General features: G+C 42.5%; 2 protein-coding genes across 6 annotated transcripts in view; both read right to left on the reverse strand.

The window, feature by feature from the left end:
- The window catches only part of NMT2 (N-myristoyltransferase 2), a 38,760-nt gene extending 35,942 nt beyond the window's left edge, over positions 1-2,818 (reverse strand). The window contains exon 1 of the mRNA XM_069775795.1: positions 2,497-2,818. Coding sequence (XP_069631896.1) covers positions 2,497-2,606 — 110 coding nt within the window. The 5' untranslated portion in view covers positions 2,607-2,818. The remainder of the gene's footprint in view (positions 1-2,496) is intronic.
- An 11,179-nt stretch (positions 2,819-13,997) lies between these two features.
- Positions 13,998-21,856, reverse strand: part of FAM171A1 (family with sequence similarity 171 member A1) — a 91,901-nt gene continuing 84,042 nt past the window's right edge. For all 5 annotated transcript variants that reach the window (XM_069775850.1, XM_069775867.1, XM_069775859.1 and 2 more), the window contains 3 exons: positions 21,341-21,457; positions 18,796-18,910; positions 13,998-18,128 (listed from right to left, as the gene is read on the reverse strand). In XM_069775850.1, the coding sequence (XP_069631951.1) occupies positions 16,427-18,128; positions 18,796-18,910; positions 21,341-21,457 (1,934 nt within the window). In that variant the 3' untranslated portion in view covers positions 13,998-16,426. The remainder of the gene's footprint in view (positions 18,129-18,795; positions 18,911-21,340; positions 21,458-21,856) is intronic.

The following is a 21,856-nucleotide window of genomic DNA, read 5'->3' on the forward strand; positions in this document are numbered from 1 at the left end:
GCTCAAAGCAAACTTTAAAGCCACCCCAAAAATTAATACACTACGATAGGGAGAAACAGGGAATAATTAGGCTCCTATTACCATGGGTTAATCTCCTAGATCAAGCGTAGATCTTTGTGTTTGCTGTAGTGTAAGATTTTTCTTTTCATTTGATGGAATTTGTTTGAATACTTCAGCCTGCAGACAAATAGTAGTAAACAAGATTCTCAAAGATTACAGGAAAATAAAGTAATTTAAAACTCAGCATTAGACTTCATATATCAGAAACATGACAGAAAACTGATACTAAAGAGGCTTTTTCTGCTGGAATGAACCACTAATTTAATGAAACTTCATATTACTTGGAAGCATTCACTTTCTTATTTAAAGATGAATAAAGCAGCTTCTTTGAAATACTCATTAAAATACATTGGGAATATTCAACAATAACAAGTTTTGGGGAGAATGGCATACAACCCGCAGCCACAGCAGTTGTCCCTCAAAGCTCAGCGAGACCCAAGCTGGAGCAGAGCGGCAAGCTGCGATTCAGAACACACCAAAGTGCAATTCTTTGTTCCCCGGCTGCTTCTTACACATTGCTTCTGCACTTGCTGTCACAGCAGCCTGAGCGCGTAGCTGCAAGCCTAGCTACACTGCAGAGGGCAGCTATAGCTCGGTCACACACACAAACGGAGAGGAAACTGGAGTAGGAATAAGGTACGAATGAATTCTAGACAGGCATCACCCGCGTACCAATCTACCTCCCCTGGCACATCAGGTTGGCTCCTAGAAAGAGCAATAAATAATAATTCCGTGCTCTTAGTGGTGTTACTTTTACATATTTGGGAATCATCAACTGTGGCATATTTATGTAAACAAACGTAACAAAAGCACCAAGATAATTAAACACTATTTTGTCCCTTCTTAGTATCCCAGATTTATATTACTATAATTATTTTTGACACAACTGTTTTAGCATGCATGCCACGAATTCACTGACAGAACAGCGAGCATCGAAGTTTTCCCCTTTCCTGCCTTTTAGACAAGTCAGTCCTCCTAAGTCTCTTAGATTTCTATTGCCACGTTTAAGATGCAGAGCTGCTCGTTGCCAAGCAAATCCTAGGGGCAGGAGACAACAAACAACGTACATCCTCAATCATCAATCACCTACAGAAATGCTCTCAACCAGATGAATCAGAAATTCATGAGGGAGATATTTGTGTAGCTGTGTACAGATTAACCTATTTTTAGGTTACTCCAGCCACTCCTAGTTGCGACAACAAAGCATTTTCTCTGCAATCACGTTTTCTAATCCCTCAAAAAAAAAGCTAAAAAGTAAACGTAAACGAAGTCGATTTTTAAAACACGTTCCTCCCATTTCCCTGCCCCAAAAGCCCCCAACTGCAGAGTGAGCCAGACCCTTGGCACCTCATGCCTGGACGGAGCCAGGCTGCTGGCAGCCCAACACCCTGGGTCGGGTGCAAGGGGCTGCGTTTACGCCAGCTGCCTCTCCTGTCAGCTCCCCAAGCAAGCAACTGGAGACAGCGCCTGATCCGCAGCGTGGGAAGATTTAAGGCGCAAGATTAGCGGAGAAGGAGCTACAAACCAGAACAACAGCGTTCGCTCCGGCTAACACCTTGGTAAAACACGCGCTCTGCTCCACTCTCCATGGCGTGTGCATTTAGAGGTAGTATTTCCTTCTGGACAATAGGTGACGTTGAGGAGGACAGTCTGCAGGACAGACGGACACAGACGACGCCCGGACAGGTCCCCAGGCCGGGGAGGGGAGCGTGTGAAGGGGGCGTGGGGGGCTCTGAGGGCGCCCGCCCCGAGGGAGCTGGAACCAACCGGAACAAGTAAGGGAGCAAGGGGGCATTCCCCCAGAGCGCCGTGACCCGCTACGGCGGGCTTCCTAACGGCCAAAAAGCCCCAAGAAAAGCCCCCAAACCCTGAAAAAGCACCGACGACAAAACAGGATTTAGCCCCCCTCTTAGGGCCCGCTTTTGAGGCCGGTGTCCGGCGGGGAAGCGCCAGCCCCGCCGCTCCCCTCACCTCAGGCCGGGGGCCCGGCCCCCCGCCTCTCCCTTCGGCGGAGGCCACCCCCGGGGGGGCAAGGCAAGGCGAGCCGAGCCGAGCCGAGCCGAGCCGGGCGGCGGGGTCCTCGCACGCTGCCAACTGCGGCGGAAGGCGGCCCGGGAGGAGGGCGCGGGGTGCTGCCGGCGGAGCCCCTCGGCCGCACGCGCGCAGGCGCCGCGGTGGAGCGCCGGGCCGGGCCGGGCCGGGCCGGGCCGCGCCATGCAGGCCGCCCGCCGGCTGACAGGAGCGCGCCTCGCACGCCCTCCGCTCCGCTGCCCGCCCCACCGCGGGGCCCGCCCCGGGCGGCGAGGGGAGCCCGGCCCGGCCCGCAACAGCGGCCGCGGCGGCACCTCCAGCCCTACCGCTGCCGCGGCGGCAGACGCGGGGGCTGCCTCCCCGAACCGTGCCCGCCCGCCCGCCCGGCCCGCAGCGCGCCCCTACCCCTTGGCGTGCTCGGCCTCCTCCTCATTGTCGCCGTCTATGCCGCAGGTATCCTGGTCATCCAGCTCCAGGCTCTGCTGGCTGGCCGCAGACTCGCTGTCCTCCGCCATCACGGGGGAAGGAGGGAGGGGAGGGGGCGGGGGAGCCTATGAAAGGAACCGGGGCGCACGGGCAGATGCAGTCCGGAGGAGCTCCCTCTAGCTGCTGTCCTCCCCCGTGCTGCCGGAGGAGGCGGAGGCCGCCGGGGCTGCCCGGCCGCTCCCCGGCGCCCCGCAGGGGACGGGACCGGGGCGGGGCGGGGCAGGGTCGGGCCGGGCCTTGCCGCGGGGGGCTCGGCGCCCTGCCCTGACCCGCCCCGCCCTGCCCCTCACAGCCGGGCGGTGCCGCCCCGGGGCCCGGCCCCCGTCCGACTCCCTCGTAGCCGATATCTGACCTCCGCGGGCCTCGGGTCCCCGCGGGCAGGGCGCTGCCCCCCGCCGCCGGGGGAGGCCCGAGGGGCAGGCCCGGCCCGGCGGTGGCCGTCCCCGCGCCGTGGGGTCGGGGCCTGCAGGCCGGCGAGGGCCCGCTGGGTGGGGCGGCAGCTGCCGGGCCTCAGGAGCCTCGGAGCGCGTTTTGGCAGCTCCCTGTGTTCCCTTCTCACGCCATACGTACTTCGACGCCAAAGGTGCCGCTGGTAGACGCTGCCGAGGCCGCCGCGGCGATCCCCCTCACAGCCGTGGCCACTGGCTCTCGCAGCCCTTGTTGTTTTCCCGAAGCCTTTTGTATTTCTGCAAGCTCCATGCTAGAATAGCTGGAGTTAAGTGGTAATGGTTTGAACCCAGGAAAACAAAGAAAGAGAAACTCGTATTAATTATTTGAACTCCCTTGATTTCCAGGGTCATATCAAGATTTCAGGCAGAGATTCAGAATTTCTGAGTGCTTGGTTTGGCAGTGCTGCCAAACATCACATTAAAAAATAAGAATAGTATGCATCGGTTGTAATTTCTCCTTACCCCCACTGCCCTCTTGAAAGTCATTTAATGTGAAGAAGATGCTGCTTCCTTGCATTTTGATTTAAGGTGGTGATTTGGATTTCTTTTTCCCATTTTTGATTTAGGGTGGTGTAATGTTTTGCTCTATCAGATATTGTGGGTGACATGTCAAATAAAAGATCTCACTGGCCGAGCAGAAGACAGCTAGATGTCCCTCCAGCTGTGCCCTCGCAGTCAAACTGCACCTATGCATATTGAGCACCAGCCCTGGGCCACTCTGTGTCCCACTGCCCTTGGTCCTTTACAACATGCGAGTTGCCACAGGAACTTGTAATTCAAACGCATAAGATTCTTGAAGAGTCAAAGGCAGACAACGTAATAATGAAAAATCCAATGCCCAGGTCACCCTTTCAAGCTGTACGTTGTTTGTAACAATTCTCCTAAACTACCTCCCAGCTTCTCTTGGTCTAACCAAGTAGTCAATTGCATCATCGAGAAAGTGCTGCACTCGTGTTGCCAAATAATTACTGAATATTTGTTTCCTGCCGCAGGTGGACTTGGGGAAGCCCTTCCTGCTTTGTTGTGAAAGGACAGAAGGAAAAACAATTCTGAATGGGTAATGGAGTATGGGTTTATCAGCTGTATAATCTATCACGTTACACTCTGATGTCTCAGGACTAGGTTCAAACCTTCAGTGACTGCTATCTGTGCTGGACTTCTATCATCTGACCGGTATTTTCTGTCTTGACAGTTTTGAAGTACTAGCTGTGGTGACTGGAAAATTCGAGGGTACTAAATCAATAAAGCTAGAAAATATTCAACCAGCACGTTCCAAATAAAATAAACTGTAACATAGCACGTGTATCTTTAAAAACAGCAGTTGTTCCTGAATATGGCTAAATTGTTAAGGTGGTGTTGATCTTCCACAAATGAGTGAAGGGAGAGAGAAAAAATTTCTAGACAGGTGGCCTACCCTCAACTATTGCAAAAGTGATGGGAGGCTTGTAATTAACACTTGGCCAAGTATGACCTCCCAATGTCAAGCCATCACTGTAGTTCAGAGGGGAAATGTGCCTACCGTGTTACCACAGTTTGAAATGACCTTTAGAACTAAACCTTCACTCAGTTGTAATGTGTAGGAGAGAAAGAAAATCTCAAAACAAAGGCACAATACCCAATAGTTTTCAATAACAAAACCCAATTGTGAACAGTGGCCCCATAGCCTGGAGTGAAGTTAATCCAGTGATTACTAATGATTTTTTTTTCCCCTCATAATAATGTGTAGGAGAAAGTGAAGAACAGTATGTCAATGACTAAACAGCTATATTGAATCACTGTGTTGGAGAAACTGTCAGTTTAAGCATCTTCTGTCCTTTACCACAATTTTCCTCACTTCATCGAGCTGAATGGAGTATAGGAAGCCTGGATCCTGACTCTTTGTGCAGTTCACAGAGACAATAAGAGAGGCAATACGAATCTCTCCTAGCAAGTATCACTTGCTGTCCCTGCTAGAAGGTCTCCCTGGAAGGGGGATCAGGCAGAGTATATATAGCTGCAGAACGGCTGCTATTCTAGAGTTCATAGCATGCATGAAGAATATCCTCATGGATATTACAGTTTATCTCCTGAGAGGCGCAGCTGAGATTATACTCCAGATTCCACTGTTACAAGGCCAACTGACAACACTGAATTGTGCTCTGCGTTTCATGAATATGTTACTTTTGCTTATACCACAAGTAGAGAAGTTGACCAGAAGCGAGAGGTATGCATCTATCCTGCATTGAGGAATTCTGATGTAGTTTTGCATTTCTGAAATTACCAAACAGATTCCCAGAGTGTTTAAATTCACTCTACAGACACTGCTCAGCAGTTGCACTACTTGATAAATGTTAGCTATCACATGTATAGATGTCTTCCCAAAATAGAGCAGCAAGGTGAAAAAATGTACCCCTGAACTTCAGGACCCCACATGTTCAACCACAGTGAGTTAATGGAGTATGTAACCACTAGGACAGTAAGCAGCATGGATGGCACCTGATGTGCCCAAACAGGCTTTCTGTGGGCATCTGTACTTCCAAGACCACTGTTGTCGCAGGTGGGTACGTCCGGGAACTCCCCAAACTGCTGCATACAAGTGATGCAGACATAACCCACGCACTCACACCAGTCTAAGCAGACCATCAAAAGCTATCAGAAATGTTTCATTTTAAACCTAGCAGGTAAAGAGCCTGTGTTTGTGAAGATGTGAATTTAGTTTTTAACTAAGAAGACTTCTTCCTAGATGTACGGGGAACATAAGAGCCTTTTATTTTATGAAGATTAAAAAGAAGAAAGCACAGTTGTTTTACACAAAAGCTAAAAAATTAATAACAAAGGAAAATAGACTTCCTAATCAGGAGATACACTTCACTTAATACTAAACAGCATATCATGAAATCAATTAATATAATTCCAGCATTTGATGAATTATTCATTGGTTGATTGGTTATTTTCACAGGTCTCCTTAGAGCTTTAGTAGTGACTCTGGGTTTGCTGCTAGATGTAGCCAAAATATCCAGTTGCTTATGGCAACAAATTGGAAGAAAAGAAGAGAGAAAGGTCAGTGAAGCATTACAGATGTAGCTCTGCCTAGCTGCTCCCACCACTGTCAGCCAGCAACAAACAGACCAGTGTATAAATCTCAGCTTTCTGGATCTTTCCCCATCCTATTTCGCTTTCCAGGTTCTGTCTCTCCTCTGCTTTCCATAACAGATACAGACATGGGTCTGTCATGGCTACACAAAATTAACCTGTGCCTACAAGTCTGAGAGGCTTTGAGCCACCTTGAACGTAAGTATACGAGTATAGGCCCAGATCCACAAATGGACTTTGGTGTTGCCATGTTTAACTTTTTCCTAGTTGAGTCCCACAGCAAAATCCAGGACTCAAAATGAAACCCTACAAACACTCAAATACTTTGGGCATTTCAGTGGCTGCCATGAGTTCAAAAGAACCCTAGGCTACTGAGGAGGAGCTGTCTAAGGCTGGCGGTGAGAAATACTGAGGATTGGTGTTGTGGTTTAACCCCAGCCAGCAACTAAGCACCACGCAGTCGCTCACTCACTCCCCCCCCCACCCAGTGGGATGGGGGAGAAAATCGGGAAAAGAAGTAAAACTTGTGGGTTGAGATAAGAACGGTTTAATAGAACAGAAAAGAAGAAACTAATAATGATAATGATAACACTAATAAAATGACAACAGTAGTAATAAAAGGATTGGAATGTACAAATGATGCGCAGTGCAATTGCTCACCACCCGCCGACCGACACCCAGCCAGTCCCCAAGCGGCGATTCCCCGCCCCCGCTTCCCTGTTCCTAAACTAGATGGGACGTCCCATGGTATGGAATACACCGTTGGCCAGTTTGGGTCAGCTGCCCTGGCTGTGTCCTGTGCCAGCTTCTTGTGGCCCTCCAGCCTTCTTGCTGGCTGGGCATGAGAAGCTGAAAAATCCTTGACTCTAGTCTAAACACTACTGAGCAACAACTGAAAACATCAGTGTTATCAACATTCTTCGCATACTGAACTCAAAACATAGCACCCTACCAGCTACTAGGAAGACAGTTAACTCTATCCCAGCTGAAACCAGGACAATTGGGAAGCCTTAACTCCCAGGGCTGTACGCAGCTTTGTCCGATCTCGTCTGTTGGATGAACCATCAAGTGAGACTGTGTCGTACGTGGTCAGGGTCATACCCTCCTCTTTGCTCTTCTATGACTTAAATAAAGCCAGCCAGTCACTGATACAGTTTCCCTTAAGCAGCCAGGCATAATCCAGACTTGTTTACTTGCCTAGTGATACGTATTAATTACATCCCAGTGAGCTAGTGATATATATCATTCAGACTATTGGCATCATTTGATTGGTCTATGTGTTCTGAGTATTAAACACTGCAGAAGAAAAGTACCTGAAATTTTCATGCAGTCATAGGACTGCTCCTAACTTTATACACCGCATTGAAATATTCATGGCATTTATAATTAAAATAGATTTAATATTGCATGTAAATAATAAACAACTTGGTGTGAACTTTTTGTAGTCTTGTAAATCGGAAGCAAAACTGATCCAATTTGAAAATTAGCTAATAGTTTAGTGTTTTCTCTATTTTTTTAATAAATATTTTAAAAAAAAGTTATGGAGCAAACAAATATGTTTAGACTTTGCCTTACACAAGTACCTACTAGTACTATCTCTCAATGATTTTTTTTATTGGTGGCTCTCTATGCTGAGAACTTAAATATTGCCTTCTTTAATCCTGAATGAGATGCAAGGGTGAGAGAATACAGTCTGAAAATACACTGAACAAATGCACCAAAACAAATGTATATAGATGTCACAGCTAACAACAGAATAGGTAGAATTGGTTAGGGAATGAAATGAGCTTGTGATCTCATATGTTGCACACTTGTATCCATGTGAGATCACGTCTCTGATCTTTATGGTTTGTCTCACCCACTGTACATCTTTTTAGCCTCCTGCTGCATACCACACTTGGTGAGCTTCAGCCTCGCCTGTCTCACACAGCCCACTTGCTGCTGGCCTGTGTTGGCTGCAGCATTCACACTGGGGGACAAGCACTCTCAAAACAGCCCGCTCTTTCTGCTGCACTCTGATGTTCAAATTTTTGTTGAATTCTGTTTTAAAATGCAGCTCATACCATACCTCTTCTATTTTACATCTTACCTTTTGCACTGAAGCATCTACTTCTCCATGCTGGTGCCTGCATTGGCAAGGGCCGCGGGCTATACAGCATTAAAAAAGCGTTAGACATTTACATGCATATTGAAAACATACCGTAGCATTAAAAAATGTGTATGATAAATACAAACCCTCATGCTTAAGGGTATAAGTGATAAGGATAGGAAGACTTTTATCCTGTGGGGTTATTATCACTAGCAGAGATTTCTTCCCCAGTTTTCTGATGCATCTGTTTTTGATGATTGTTGGAAGCAGGATACAAGACTTAGATCAAACACAGGTTCAAACTGGTTCCAGCATTGCAATTCCTCTGTTCGTAGGGTCTCTAGCCCCCAAAGGTAAAAAATAAATAAATAATGTTTTACATTAAAAGATACTTAATAATCAGAACTGACTTTTAAATAATGATTATTACAAATATATACATATTTTACATTTCTATGTCTATTTTTTTTTCTCTGTCTTTCAGACCCTTCTCAAACTATATATGTTAATGAGAATTAGTGGTGACAGATTTATTGACAAAGACAGTGTTGACACTGGTGCTGCAAGAGCTCTGACCAATACTCAGCAATTACTTCTGCACATCCAATCTCCAAATCAATCCAATTTACTCCTGTCGGCTCCTAAATCAGTTCTCCCATCAGCCTTTTACAGTTCCCCCGTATCAATGCACCTGCTATTCCCTCCTCTTTGCAGGGAGGCTGCAGGTACAGCCAAATGCTTTCTTTCCCTGATTCTGGATGGAGGGAGCGATAGATATGTGAATTATTCTTCATCTCTTGACCATTTCAGTATTTTTCCAAAATGAAAGTTTTCAGTTTTATTTTTGTCTGTTTCTGATAGTTCTTTATCCCCAAACAAAAAGGGGCTCTTTCCTGTGATAGATGTACATTTTTTCCTGCTAGAGTGAAGAGGCTACAGCCTGACTACAACTCTCAGAGCATTTGTAACAGACTAGAACTATTAGGGTGCTTCTGTATGTTCTGTTTGCCCTAGAGTATTTAACGCTGTTAGACACCCTGAAATAGAGACTAGAGCCTGGAAACCTTGAGAATATCGAGGAGGATAGTTCTCAAAGTTCAGGTCCAGAGAAGGAAACCTAAAAGTCTGGCTATCCCCAAACAAATGGTATGTCTATCAAGTACTTTAATATTCATTACCTATTGCCATTAGCATAAACCACTTTTATTTGGAAAGGTGTTCTTCCAGGCTTTGGAGATTGCAGTCTAAAGCCAAGCAGACCTTGGATGAGAATAGTATTTTAGAACAAACAGGATACTCCTTATGGTGACAACCTGCTCAGGGACAGTATGTTGTTAGATGCTGTATTTCCCACATTTCCACGATAGCCAACAGAAGATTGTCTCCAATGTTCTGTAGGTTGCTCCAACTAGAAGTATCCCATTAACTTACAAATCAGATAAATGGATAATGCCCATAAAGGTTCTGCATACCTTCTGGTTGGTTAGAAGCAGATTAACAGCGTTGTTCGGGATGCACACCTACTGCATGGAGAATTACATTGAATTAAGAAGTGTCTCATGGACACAATGTCTTCCCCATGAAGAAAAAGGGAAACCAGACTCTATTATAGCTCTTCCATTTCTATGCAAAATTTTTGGAGATTTTTACAGTAAGATTTTACCCTTCAGAATTTTACAACTTTCTGCAAAAGAAAAGTATCTGTCAAATGTTGCAACAATTGCAGAGTAAAGTACTTAAAATACAGACATTAGACAAGCTTTAAGCACAAAATTTAGATGTCAGGTCTAGGCTAGTAGGCAAGTGTGAATAAATCTCATGGAAGTCAGGGGCATAGGCACAGCAGAAACAGCATCAAGCATGTCTTTGGCCCTGCAGTGTCAGACCACAAGGACAATTAAGTTAATTAATACAAGCCTTTATAAGCTCTTCTGCCGGTTCTTCCAGTCAGCCTAGGTGAGCGACCTTTACTTTGGCATTGCTTGATGTTGAAATGCTGAAACTAGCATTTAAGCCAGCTTTTATATTAAATGCACTTATATACATGTGCACATGCATGCATGCACGCGCACGCATGCACATATACACATATATTTATGTAGGTATACTTTGCTGATTTCCAGGAATAGAAGATCAAATCCAGCTCAAAAGAAAAACACTCCTCACGCGGGGGAACTTGGCTATCATGTTCTGCTTTCCTCATTGTTATTGTGTTATTTAATATAGGATTATGAAGTGTTAAAATCAAGGTACAGCTAGTGGCATAGACACAAAGAGGCAGACAGCTTGAGAAAGCTCACCCTCACCAACACCTACAAGCAGCTTTACTGAAATGTCATCAGAGTGTCACATTGCACGTCCCATCAATGCTGGCCTCTCAGCATGGCACAAAACTGAAGGTGGAATCAGGGGGCTGGGTTTATGGAAGGGGCATTCCCTGAAGACCAGGGAGAGGGAAGCCACGACCCGTAGCCTCTCTCATCTCCAGGGGCAGAGGACACTGGGAGAAAGGCCCTGCCCTAAGCATCTAGGTAAGGGTAGTATGTGGGCACATCTCCTGCTGTGTTACTTTCTTTTCATGCAGGCTTTCCTGGGGTCGAGATGTGGTTCCAGCCTCTTCCTTTATTGACGGAAAACTTCCAGAAGAAATGGAAGAAATGGAAGAAATGGAAGAAATTCTGTGTAGGGAACAGAATCTACCTGGAGTAGCTTGTGGCGCATATGCCGCAGCCAGAGCTGTAAGCTCCAGTGTAAGAGAGGACAATAACAGGTTTCTACCCAGGGAGAGGAGAAGCTCAGGGGCCAACACTGCTAGGAGTGTGCTTGTGAAAACTGGGGGGGGACTGGGGAGAAGGCAGTCCTGATGCTTTTTTAAACTCCCTACAACCACTGAATCACCAAAACCCTTTAAAAACCAATGCTTGTAACAGGAGCCCTTTGAAACAACTTTTTCCAGCTTTCATACCCAACATGTCTTGCAGCAGGAACAGCCATTCCTTTGAAAGTGGGATTTCTCATCCCACAGCAGTATTTCAGGCACCATTTCCTACTTTTATAATATAAAATGGAGTGGCAGGACCATTCCTCAGTTGGGTTTATTCAGCAGTGCATATTTCCAGTCACGTGAACACGAAGTGCTTCTCTCCAGAATTACAAAAATAAACTAAACAAGTATTTCATTTGTACCTCCCTGTTATCATCACATTTTCCTTCCCTGCGGCTGTAAGTTTCCAAGGCAGAAGAGATATTTAATGATCAAACATCTAACTGGCACTGTTTATTCCTAGAAAAAAAGCACATCAATAAAACAAGAAGTACTTCAGTTAAGTGATAATAGACCAGGTGCCACGTTTTGCAAGCTAATAAGCTGTGGATACCAGAAAATTACAGCTAAAAAGAACTACATACCCTTTCTGTTATTACTGTCATGTAGAAGACAGTACATGGTGTCAGTTTACCACTTGGAATTACACGAGTAACATTAAAAAATCCTCCTCTAGTCTGAAAATGGCACTTGGCTGCTGCCTACTTGTCTACCCAAAGCTCCAAATGGTTTGCAGCCTAGAAATGAAAATATCAGACATATCATGAAAATATCGTGTGTATATCTATCTATCTATCATGATATAGGATATATCATATTATATAATAATCATATATCATACATATATATATATATATGAAATGAATAAGGTTAGCACTGAACCTGCCAGCTTACATTTGTCTGTAAGCAGAACAGGAAAAGAATAATAATTGAGTTGCTCTTACTTTTCTCAACTTCGGAAACTAGTTAGAGTTGTTTTAACTTTATCTAAAACCAAGGTGCTATTCACGAGGTGAGAGAACACAGGCATATTTACACTTGAGCACACTACACTGCCATCAGTGATGACACATTTTGATTTGGAGATGTTATGAGCTGAATACTGCCCCAGCTAAGAGGCTGGGCAAGGTCTCTCAAGCTGACAGCTATCTCCACACTTGGATTGACAGCCAGCCCATGAAACAACTGATGATCCCGTGCCAGCTGCCTACTGGTGTTACTGAAGTTATAAACTGTGCTTATATTGAAATGAGAAACTGTTTTATACCCAGTATGTATGGAGAAACAGTTCAAACAGTTCACCACCAGGTGGCAGATATTCCGACTTTAAGAATTTCAAATGCTAAAAGGACCCAAACAGCAGCACTCATTCAAAAAAACCTTACCTGTCGCCCATACGTTTTAGAAAAGCAAACTGACATTCTTCTCAAAAGAGAAGACTCTTTTGACCAAGTCCAAGGCTGTACTGGATGGATTCTCAGTTCCATGCCCCATGCCCCAGGTTACAGCCTATTGACAGTTGAAGAGCTACTACGTTACAACAAATTTTAATCCTCAGATGAATTCTCGTTGGTTAAGAAAAAAATAATGCCTTTTTTGGTTCACTAGGGACCTTCCTAGAGAAAGGGTAAATATCTAATCCAATACTTGCTCATTTACACCTGTACTATTCTATAGGCTAAACCCTACATGGGATATGTAATTTCTTACCAATCTCAACCATGTTGGTTTAGGATCGTGATATAAAATTGGTCTTTCAGAGCATTCATGGATAGAATGAAGGGCAGAAAATGAAAATACTGCTAAGGTATTTCAAGAGAGCTTAATTCACTTTACTAAAGCTACTCAGTCCTGCCTGTAAGGGAGAAAAGCATCATGAGCAATTTCCAAATGCTGGGGTTTCTTGGTAAGCTGTTCATCTAAGCTCAGCACCACGATTTTGTATATTTGTGTAACGTTAGATTGCAAATGCTCTGAGGCAAGAACCATTTTTCCCCTGTATTTGTAGAGGGTTTAGCATGCTGGTACCCTGACAAAGCACTTAAATCAAATAATAAAAGGTCATTATCACAATAAGTCAAGGTGCTTTACAGATACTTTAATAAGCTTTGAGAAGCAAGTATTTCAGCAGGAACAAAGTGGGAGCTGGGGGACAATCATACAGTGAATGGACTCTTAATGAGTGTATTAACTCCCAACAGTCCTAACATTTCATAGGCCCTATGATATAAATGGACTTTGGATAATATAACCTAAGATTTAAAAATTATCTTTACTCTTTCAGTCATTATCCATTTGAAAATCCTGATTGCGTATAGATTAATTGAAGACCTGTTCCTAGTATTTTTTTTAAGTCCAACATATTTTCATTACTTTTGTAAGCTTTGTCATTACAATCTTTTGCATTTTTTCCGCATTAATAGTTGCCATCAAAAAATACAAACCCAACTGCTTCTCTAGGTTATCTTCTACATGGACTAAGATCACTTGGAGCTGCTGATGCCAAGACCTTTTCAAGTTATACTTTGTTCTCTATGTTTTTTAAGCTTTATTGGTACTTGCTACACTGTGCAACTGCAAAATATAAGCAACAAAATTTCTTCATATTTTACTGAAGTATCTTCCTCAGTATGTTTACAAAAATTAAAACACAGAACTTGTCACCGGACTGTAAGATTAGGCAAAGTGTGTACAATGGACACACTCTAATCTCAATCTGTTATCTGATCTGTGTTACTCTGTTCCAATTTCATTTAACATGTGGCTCAGATGTGTTGGATATACTGAGAATTATATTCCACAAACTATATATTCTGCAAAATCCAACTATTATATGGCTGGTGATATGACCGCAATTAAAAAAAATGCTATTTTAAAGAAGATTTGCAAAATACCCACATTGTGTTTGTTCAAGTATATTTGCTGTATTAGGACCACAAATAATCAAACCTTCAAACTATGTGTTTTGAACATAAAACCAACACGATTAAAGAAACAAACCACTGCAATTTAATAGCAACAATCTCACTTTACAAGATAATAACGATGGAAACTTTGCAAAGGAATCTGAAAAAGAATGTAATTAAAAATGACAGATTTAAGACAACAGAAAGTTGAAAATTAAATAGCACAATAATTCTAGTACGCGGAAATTTTAACCAGAATGTTTACTTGATGCAGCATTGTGATTAATAAGTGACACTGTATTACCAGCACTTACTGACATCTGATAAATACTATTCCTTTAAAGTAGCATTTTTCTGTTCAGTGATCTTGCACAGACTGACAATAAGTAACCCAGATCCCAGAGCCAGTTCACATGCGGTCAGTAGCAAAATTTCTAAACAGAACAGGAAAGGACCTGGAACGCATGTGATGAGTAAAACATAACTTACTGCTAATATGGTGATTTCAATATTCAATGCACACCACAAATATTATTTTAGATTTCTTTCACAACATATACCACTTCCAAACATGGATCAAAGCAAAACAGAGGTGATGTGGCTTTGTGGATGGAGAGGAGCACTGGCCTGGGAACTAGGAAATCGGGATTCAGTTCCTGGCTTGCGCCCAGACTCCCAAGGTAAGACATTCAGTGAGACGGAAATTACAACACCAGCCTCCTAAGAAAACCTTGAAATCTACTGAAAAAAAGAGCAATGAATCCGAACCAGGGCTTATTATTAAAGATCAAATAGGAACTATATAACACTTTCTCTGATCACTTTAGAGATTGCATAATAATTAACTTTATTAAGCATGACTGATGCTAATGCTGCATAAAAATAATTGGATGAAACATGATAAACTGAATGTGTACAAAGGATTCCACAAGAGTGGAATTCACATACTTTCCCTTCTTTGAACCCAATTCATGAAGAAGCGAGAAGTGTGCAATAAGTGTGAGTATCCGCAGAAATCTCAGAAAGGAAACTGGTCCCACAGGAAGCGTTACTCCACAGAGAATTTTGGTGATACCAGGGGATTTCATTTCCAAAGTCTTCAGTGATACTTAAGTGAATAGTTACATGTTTATCAAGAGAGGGAGGATGCTTTTCTGAAAAGGGGTCTAAATTTCAGTATTGACTGAAGTTCAGGAGAACTGCATAAGAAAGTGTGTTAGTAAGTCACACAAGCATAAATATGCAGAGCAAAACTGAAACCAAAGTATTTTTCTTATTAAATAACATAAAATACGTGATGACCACCAACAGAGGAAAAAATCCACAAAGATATTTTTTGCAGTTTATTTTCAATTATAATTTTTGGATAACCAAGCAGCTCTGTATGGAGAAAGCACAGAAGAGTCATTCTGGCACTTTTGGATAGTACATTTTTTTTTTTTTTTTTTTTTTCATTCCAAAATTTTTCTAGACACATTCAGTCCACTTGCTCGGTCTATAGTCCATTTTATATGAGCATGATTAGCTCATATGATTCCAGAGGAAGCTAACAATATATACAGTCTATTCTTGGCTATTCTGGGCCCTTTAAAATGTCTTCTAAGTCTATCCTGGCTAAACAGAATCCACAATATACATGATAGCTACAGAATATACTGTATTGAAATGAGAAATGCTCAGCACAAAATGGGACTCTTGGCATGCAGCTTAAAATAAAAGGTTCAGAAGTTTATAAAATCCCAAATGGGGTCAATTAAAAGGAGTTACCAAAAGAAGGGACTGTTCATTGTTACTGTAAAAAAGGCACTTTGAGTAAATGGGACCAGAATTGAAGGAATCTTAGTCGACACAAAGTTCAGTTTGGTTTCATAAAAAGGCTTCAATGCTAAGGGATGCTACTCAAGTTTCCTGCAGTTTCACATTAAAATAAATTGCTGAGTAGTTTATAATAAAGGACATAAAATGTTTACAACCAACTTGTAAAATTAAGAAAAGCATAGTATAAGCAAAATATTACTAAAAGCAGCAATGCATAGCCTTTCATTGAGATAATGCACAATTTTGGACACCATGTGTCAAACTCTTGTTTTTAAGATACTTTCAGTAGCATTATCAACATAAAATTGGCCTACAAAACAAAAGCTTTACCAGCTCCCATTCATAAGGAGATTGAGGTCATAAACCAACCAAAACAATTTGTCAGTATTTTCAACATCCTGGATGACCAATATCAAGTATATGGAATAACAATCACACTCTTTGTTCAGCTATCTCACTGGAGGCAGCTGTTAAATCAGAGGAATGATTTTAATTCTTTTCTAACATTTACACAGTAATGCATTTAAGTTCTTTCAAATGTTGCTCACCACAGTTTGTTTTTCTCTTTTCTCTCCACAAAAAAAACCCCAAAACAAAACAAAAAAACAAACAAACAAAAAAATCAAGCACTTCCACAGAAAGAATATTTGGCAATTTTATACTCCACTGAATGGTGGATTTTCACAATAGCTCACTTGAGATTGAAAGTCATTAGTGGTCTTTCTTCTCGTTTCTGCCAAGGACTCTTCTTATCTTCACCTTGGTCATCTTCCTCATCCTCCTCATCCTCCTCATCATCTTGAACCGATGTTCCATGTTCAGGACTAGTTAATGGCTCTGGTTTGGTATCCACAGTTCTTGTTTCCTCCTGCAGGCTGGGCAGCTGCACACCGCTTCTCTTACTAGTGCCTTCTAGTAGGCATCGTAGAGCATTGTCCTCAGGGCTACAAACTGCTGTTCCACACTCGCTGCCACTTTGGTCCATATCATCCAAGTACACAAGTTGTGTGTAAGCTGTGCTATCTGAAACCTTCCGCTCTCTCTGCTGGTGCTCTTGCACTGGTGGGTGACCCTGTGGTGCAGACAGATGATCTCCTCTTCCCTTTCGGGCAGATTTTGGTTCATTCATGTCAACACCGGAGTCCAAACTGGCATCGTTACTCCCGTTCCTACCAGCTCTTTGGAGATCAATGTATGAATGTCTAACGTGAGCATTTGAACGTCCATCTAGAGAAACAAACCATGCTCGAGGATGAGGCAATGGCTTTCCACCTCCTAATTCCATCAAAGCCTTTTCTGTAAGAAGCTGCACTTCGCTATTCATTTGAGCCAGGGATGCATCATTAAGTGAGGCAGGAATGGAAATAGATTCAGACATGGAAGCATTTTGTTGACTCCACTCAGCTGCACCTGCATCTTGCAAATGTTGCTGAGATATTGCTTGGGATGCTAACTGTTGGGGTTGCAGCTGTTGGGGGGGGTGTGGAAAAAGCCGTGCATGAGGGTTAGGAAGCTCAGCCTGAAGTCTTTCTATATCAATCTGCTGGTCAGCTGGGACAACCAGTGGCTGGCTAACAAAAGGATGTTCTCCTGGCAATTTCATGTAATGACCTGGGATGACCAATGCAGGCAAAACTTTTCTGTAAACACTGTCATTGACTTGGTCAACAGAATTGCAGCAGATTAACTGACCTGGTCGAGGGAAAGATGTAGGTCTTTCAAGGTGATCAACTGAACGAGACATCATACAATCAGTAGGTCTGCAGTCCAGCAGCTCTTTTTCAGGGGCTGAAGGTGTGGGGTATATTTGTTCCTGAATATTGTATTTACTTCCAGTAGCAATATGGTTCATAGATACTTGAATTTCTCTCTCTTGCTTTTCAAATAAAGGCTGAGGCAGCATAGCATTGTAACTTCTCCTATACTCATCTTTGATAGGGGACTCATAGCCTTCAGCTGTTTCTGTAGATTTTCTTGTCTTTAAAGGAAAACTATCGGCTGATTTGTGGTAGTCTTTTCTTAGAGACCCACTGGGAGTCAGCTCATCCAAGGAAATTCTGCTCTTGTCTTTCTCCTTGTCAGAGAGCAGTTCCTCTCGGGAGCTAAACTCCTGGGAAGTACTGAATGAGTGTTTGAGCATAGGTGTATGCATATCTGCTTCTCCACTAGGCGATACCATCTCCATGTGGACAGCACTGATTAATTCCTTTGCACCTGAGTTTTCAGTGTGTCCATTGCTAGCAACGGATAACCCACCAGGAAATTCTGACTCGCGACGTGAAAATATTAAATTTATATGGGACATTGAGGTTGCCTGATCCTTCTTAGAAGTGTCCAGTGCTGTCGAAAGTTGCAGTTTCTTATGATGCTGACGTGGTCTTAAACATTTTCTTCTACAAAAGCCGGTAACAAAAGAAGTTACACATTTGTGACTGTTGTACACAAAAACAAGAGCAGCAAGTGTGCCTTAATGGGAGATTTTTAGGCAGTGATTAGTATTAGGGGAACTGAGCTTTTATTACATAACCTAACAATTAAAAGCTTATCCCAGCAGTGAAGACAAAATCAAAGAATAATGTCAATTGGGAAATATCTCAAGCACCAATTACAAATTTGAGCAAATGTCTGGAGGAGGCAAATACAAAATCACTCATTAATATACACTTGCTGATAAAAGGTTAACATTTATTTTACTCTAAGACTAATAGAAAGATCACTTGCAAATGCGTAGCAGATACAGTGACAGAGATCTTGGACCTATGCCCATGTTCGATAGGAGGTTTTAAAACATCTTACAAGGAAAACACAGGTACAGGTGTGTGTGATTTATTCAACTACCACCCTAGCAAAGGCAGGGATTGTATATGCCGCACATAACCAGGAAGATACGAAGGTTTATCTCACTGTTTCTTTCTTCTTCAAATGCTTGCTTGCTTTCCCCCCACTCTCCCTCCCCCCTCCCGAAGTAAAAATGTTTCAATACAAAAGCTTTTAATTTCATAAGCACAAAACCCCTTGTATTTCCAACATGAACTAAGTAACCAGGACAGTGAATCTTACCTGCAATAATACAAAAGCAGACACAGCAAGACTAGAAGTATGAGAGCCATCCCTCCTAAAATTGCCAAAAGAAACATTGTGTGATAGCTGGTAATGTCGTGTGTTACGACGGGACCTGGAAGGCCAGAAAAGAGAATTTAGACCTGTAACAACCTGCAAACAGGAAGAGGAACAACACTTAAACAAAGAGAGGGACTTCTTCCCTTGTTATCAGGGTGCTAAGTGAGCAACACTGCCGCTCGTAGCCCTGGTGCCTATTGAGCAGACCATCTCTGGAGAAGGGAGCAAGTTGTGGAGAAAGCGTGTGCTGGTTTTCATGACTGCAAGTCCAAATAGATCATTCTGTGGAAAAGCAGTTAGTTTCAATAGGAGCATGCATCAGTGAATGCTGCCTTCCAGGCCCTGATGCTGACACAGTGTGCCAAAGCTTGCATCACTGGAGAAAAGCCATCACAGCATCTTCCAGCACTGTAGCGTATGTAGTAGCACTGTGGCCAACAACTTCTCTTTAACAACATTTGCGGTGCTTTGTACTCAACAGTACATACACTGCAGTACAGGATTCACTGGAAGATGTGTTGGTGCTCTGAAGTCTAGATCAAGCCAAGCCAAGCAGATCTTCAGTAGATTTAAAAACCAGGCCACTAGTGAAACAGTGTTATAAGTCCAGGTTTCAGTAATGCTTAGTAAATGTTCTAACATACAAAGGAATGCACACATGTGGACAGCATGTGTAGTCCTGCCGGTTTGTAAAATCCTTATCATGATTTTGAAATAAAGGCCCAAATTTTCATCTGCAGGCAAGGAGGTACAGCACCAGCTGACAGAGTAACATGCATGTACTGTGAAGGACAGCAATCTTGGCCAACATTAAAGTTCTAGATCATGAGGTCTGTAAAACCTCATCTGTGGATCTTGAGTGGTCTGTAGAGCCACTGCTAGGAACACAAAGCTCATTTTGGTCCATTTTTTGAGATAGGAAATCAAACAGATTCAATAAGGAGATAAAATAAGCAAAAAGACATTAAGCTCATTAAAAATAACATCAAGTATATTGCATTTGGGAAATCTAAATATTTACACGTTCTGTCCTGCCATTACCTTTACATAATTGATTGATACTATTGCTTCAGGACATTAAGAAAAAGAAGAGATAGATCACTTCAATTTTTCATGGAAATGTTGTTCCCACTGCAACAAAGTTTTAGGAACCCAGACCTAGCCCTCAGAAAGAAGGAAAAGTAAAATACAAGTAGAAATTCTGCCATACAAGTTAAACTGCAAGGACAAATAAGCCTTCTCCTGTTAGAGTTACAAGCCTTCTAACCTTAGAGTTACAGGCACAATTTTCAGGACTAGTGTAACTTCCTTGCAGTCTGGCACAGAGCTGTACCGGGAAATGTCTGGCTCAGAGCAGTTGCTTTTTCTTAAAGCACAATTATTTTGTAAAATTCCATAAAATTCAGATCTGCACCTGCCTCTAAACTCTGTTCAGCAGTGAATCAGCTGAATATTCCAGCAGTTTCATTTACTATAACCTCAGAAAAAAAGCTTGCATATCATGAAACAACTTCATGGCATATACAAGCAGACTTTAAAAACAGGCCTCACATTAGAGTTTGTTTTGTTGGTTAGATATAGTTTATTTAGCTTGCACAGCCAAGGCAAGAATGTTTTCATTTCTACTGTATTTGGTTTTTATCCAGAAAATCTAATAAAGAAAATCTGTAAGAGGACGAGTTTTTTGTTTGATTGATTGGCCCTTCTATACACAGAGGTATCTCTGATTATTGGTGGCTGAAGAACTAATACTAAGAAATCTGAGGCAGCCACAGACAGAAAAAAGGAATAGCAAGCTGCAACACTAATAATCTCCACAGGCACAGAAATATATATAATGCCTAGTTCAAAGTGATTTTCTACAGTTATGCCAAGAGGCTTGCAGATGGCAACCTGTCAGCTCATCTACTAATGCCACTCTGCTAAAACACTTCCTAGAACTTCCACGCTAAATTATTCGTGGTGTAAATTAAACAGTCAACAAGACTATGCAAAGCGTAAGTCAGGGCAAAATGGGCATCTTCAGCAAAAAAAAAAAGAAAAAAAATTTACAATCAATTCATTAGTAGATGTCTAACCCAGGATGACATTGGTCTTAGGTAAATCCATTTTTTTGGGGAGTTTCTGTATAGAAGCTTGACAGCATGTATTTTTCTACCTGCTGGAACACCAATACATTGATGTTGTACCTCCCCTCATTTTCTAGCAATGGCTCTGCCAGGCAGTGGTGACATAAATGCATCAAAGCAGGAACACTTCAAAAAGTTTCCCATTGAAAAGACTCAGAGGTTTTGAGCCCAAGGGTTGCCCCCCACAATCCCCAAAAGATTTTAGCCCTTTACTTTCAGATTTCTGTTTTCTAATAATCCATTATTGATCAAGCTGTGGCATCTCAGATGAGGTCATTCTGAAAAATATAAACATTATATATGAATAAATAGTTACTCAATGCTGCGAATATCAATAAAATTCAATTCCATCTTACCTGGGAGTGTAGGTGACATAGCTGCAACCCAATAGCCCAGCTGAGGTGCAATATAAGTCCAAGTCAACTGATTTCCTTCTTGTTGTACAAGGCCCAAACTACTCTTCAGCCATGTCCCTGTAAATGCAAAGATTGTAAGAAGGTATTACAGATGTATTCACACCTTCCTCTGCAAACAAGTGGAAAAGCAAGCAGTAACAAAACCTATCAATGTGCTGTAGGGGTTGTGTGTGCATTGCTGGGAAGTGGGAGATTATGCCATTTTGTTGCTGGCATTTGAGAGCTCCTGCAAGTAGTCATCCCCGTGGCCTTCTCAGAAGCTTTGTACACAAAAAAATTTAAGAATAAATAAAACTAATAAATCTTCAAAAAGGGTTAAAGGAAATAATTATTGCCATATTTGATTCCCCTTCTTTGAAGAAGGATATTCCTGAAGCTGATTATACGTAGACAGCCCACTTAAAAAACTGTATTTCAAGAGATATCACATCTCCCAGACCACATGCGAGTTCTGCA

Source organism: Haliaeetus albicilla, chromosome 2 (assembly GCF_947461875.1).
Source record: "Haliaeetus albicilla chromosome 2, bHalAlb1.1, whole genome shotgun sequence".
NCBI lineage: Eukaryota > Metazoa > Chordata > Aves > Accipitriformes > Accipitridae > Haliaeetus > Haliaeetus albicilla.